We start from the raw sequence: 1,704 nt of genomic DNA on the forward strand, positions 1-1,704 counted from the left end.
GAGAACCTCTCCCCGCCACAGCTTCCCAGCACGTTACCTGGAGTGGAGGACGGGGATGGAGCACTTGGTGAGGATGCTGCCGATGATGATGGCCTCCCGCAGCGTGCAGGTCCCCGACTCGCACAGGGGGATGAGGATGCCTGAGGAGGGGGAAGAGTCAGGCACCGCCTGTCCCCTCTCCGTGTGGGACACGGGGCTCAGCCCCTTCTATCCCCGGACACATCTGACCCCAGGAAATAACAGCTCCTCCACCAGCTGCCGTTACAGGGGTCGCAGCATCTCCCTGCCACGCAACAAGCCCCAAACACCCTCAGGTTGCCAGACGAGACCGAGATCAGACCCGAGACAGCTCGTAACCTGCCATCAACCTCCAAAAGAACTCAAATACCTGGCAGCACTCGCTGGCAGCACCTGCGTCAGCCTACGGCACGCATCACCCTTCCACCCCGAATGCCGCAAATGGGCCCCTGGGGCTTTGGAAGCTGCCTCGTCCACCGAGGCGGAGTCCCTGCATCTCCTTCACATCTCCTCCTCCCCACTGAGCCCCCAGGGCCACACCACGCAGGGCACGGTGTGCTGTCACACTGGGCAGTGGTGGGCAACACGTGTCTCTGCTGAGCCTCCCAGATGGCGAGAGGCTCCCAGGGACGAACGGCAGCCCTGCAGGGAGCCCCTACCTTTGAACCAGGCTGCCGGCTTGAACAGAGCCTTCTTCAAAGCCATGTAGAGGTGAAAATTGAGGCGCTTGTACTCAGCGATGTCATCCCTGACCCGCGGCAGCAGCACCAGGTTGTAGAACCGCTGGGCCATCCTCTCTTTCAGGTTGGATGAAAATATCCTGGGAAAAGCAAAGCACAAAGTGAGGTGTGGAGAAGGGAGCAGGACACAGGTTGGTATTTTGTAAATCTGGTTCCAGTTATGGAAAGAAAAAGCTAAAAAATCCTACATCAGCATCTCCCAGAGATGATCTTACCTGGTGGCTTGGTACATGGCAGCTGCTGTCCACGTCTCCGGCTCTGTGATGTAGAGGATCTGCTCCCAGTTGGACAAGGCAGGAATGATTTTAAATGCCTTGGGGAGTTTCCCGCTCCTGTATTTGGAGAGCACCTTAAAAGACACGGATACAGGCCGGGCCGTGACATATGGGCGCTGACAGCAGGGCTGCGGGACTCGTCTCATGACTGCGAGAACGTTTTCCCCTCCCTTAGCACCTCTGGTAAGAAAGGACCATCCCAGGTCCTAAGAAAGGACCGTCCCAGGACCACCCTGAGCACGGTGCTCAGGAGATTGTCGCTCGGAAACTCTCTGGGCCCTCCAGGGGCCGATACTGCGCAAACTGCAGCTAATACACAGAACCGCCTGCACAGGGTAAGGGTGGAGGCAGCGTCGCTGAGGGAGAGCGGACACAGAGGCCGCGGGGCTCAGCGTGGCTCTCGCCGAGCCCCGGGGCAAAGCTGCTTTGGCCTTACCTCTCTGACGCCCCTGTAGACCTCCAGGACGCGGGGATCGAGCTGGGGCACGGGGCAGCCCGATAGCTCCGACAGCGCCGTCTCCACCTCCGTCTGCAAAAAAAGTCTCACGTGGTGCTCCCCCCACCGTGGCCCTGGGGCCGGCGCAGGAGGGCCGTCAGTCCGGGGCCGCGCTGGGGGAAGCATCGCCCGCTGCCCTCGGCCCAGCCCCTTCTCCTGCCGCCTCCTCACCTCA

At 60.8% G+C, this 1,704-nt stretch overlaps 1 protein-coding gene across 1 annotated transcript in view; it reads right to left on the bottom strand.

The window, feature by feature from the left end:
* The window catches only part of BYSL (bystin-like), a 4,681-nt gene that overhangs the window by 930 nt on the left and 2,047 nt on the right, over positions 1-1,704 (bottom strand). Inside the window, 4 exon segments of the mRNA XM_009327452.1 lie at positions 20-140; positions 678-838; positions 974-1,107; positions 1,470-1,562. Coding sequence (XP_009325727.1) covers positions 20-140; positions 678-838; positions 974-1,107; positions 1,470-1,562 — 509 coding nt within the window.

The sequence above is a fragment of the Pygoscelis adeliae genome, unplaced genomic scaffold, assembly GCF_000699105.1.
Source record: "Pygoscelis adeliae isolate BGI_AS28 unplaced genomic scaffold, ASM69910v1 Scaffold197, whole genome shotgun sequence".
NCBI classification, from domain to species: Eukaryota; Metazoa; Chordata; class Aves; order Sphenisciformes; family Spheniscidae; genus Pygoscelis; species Pygoscelis adeliae.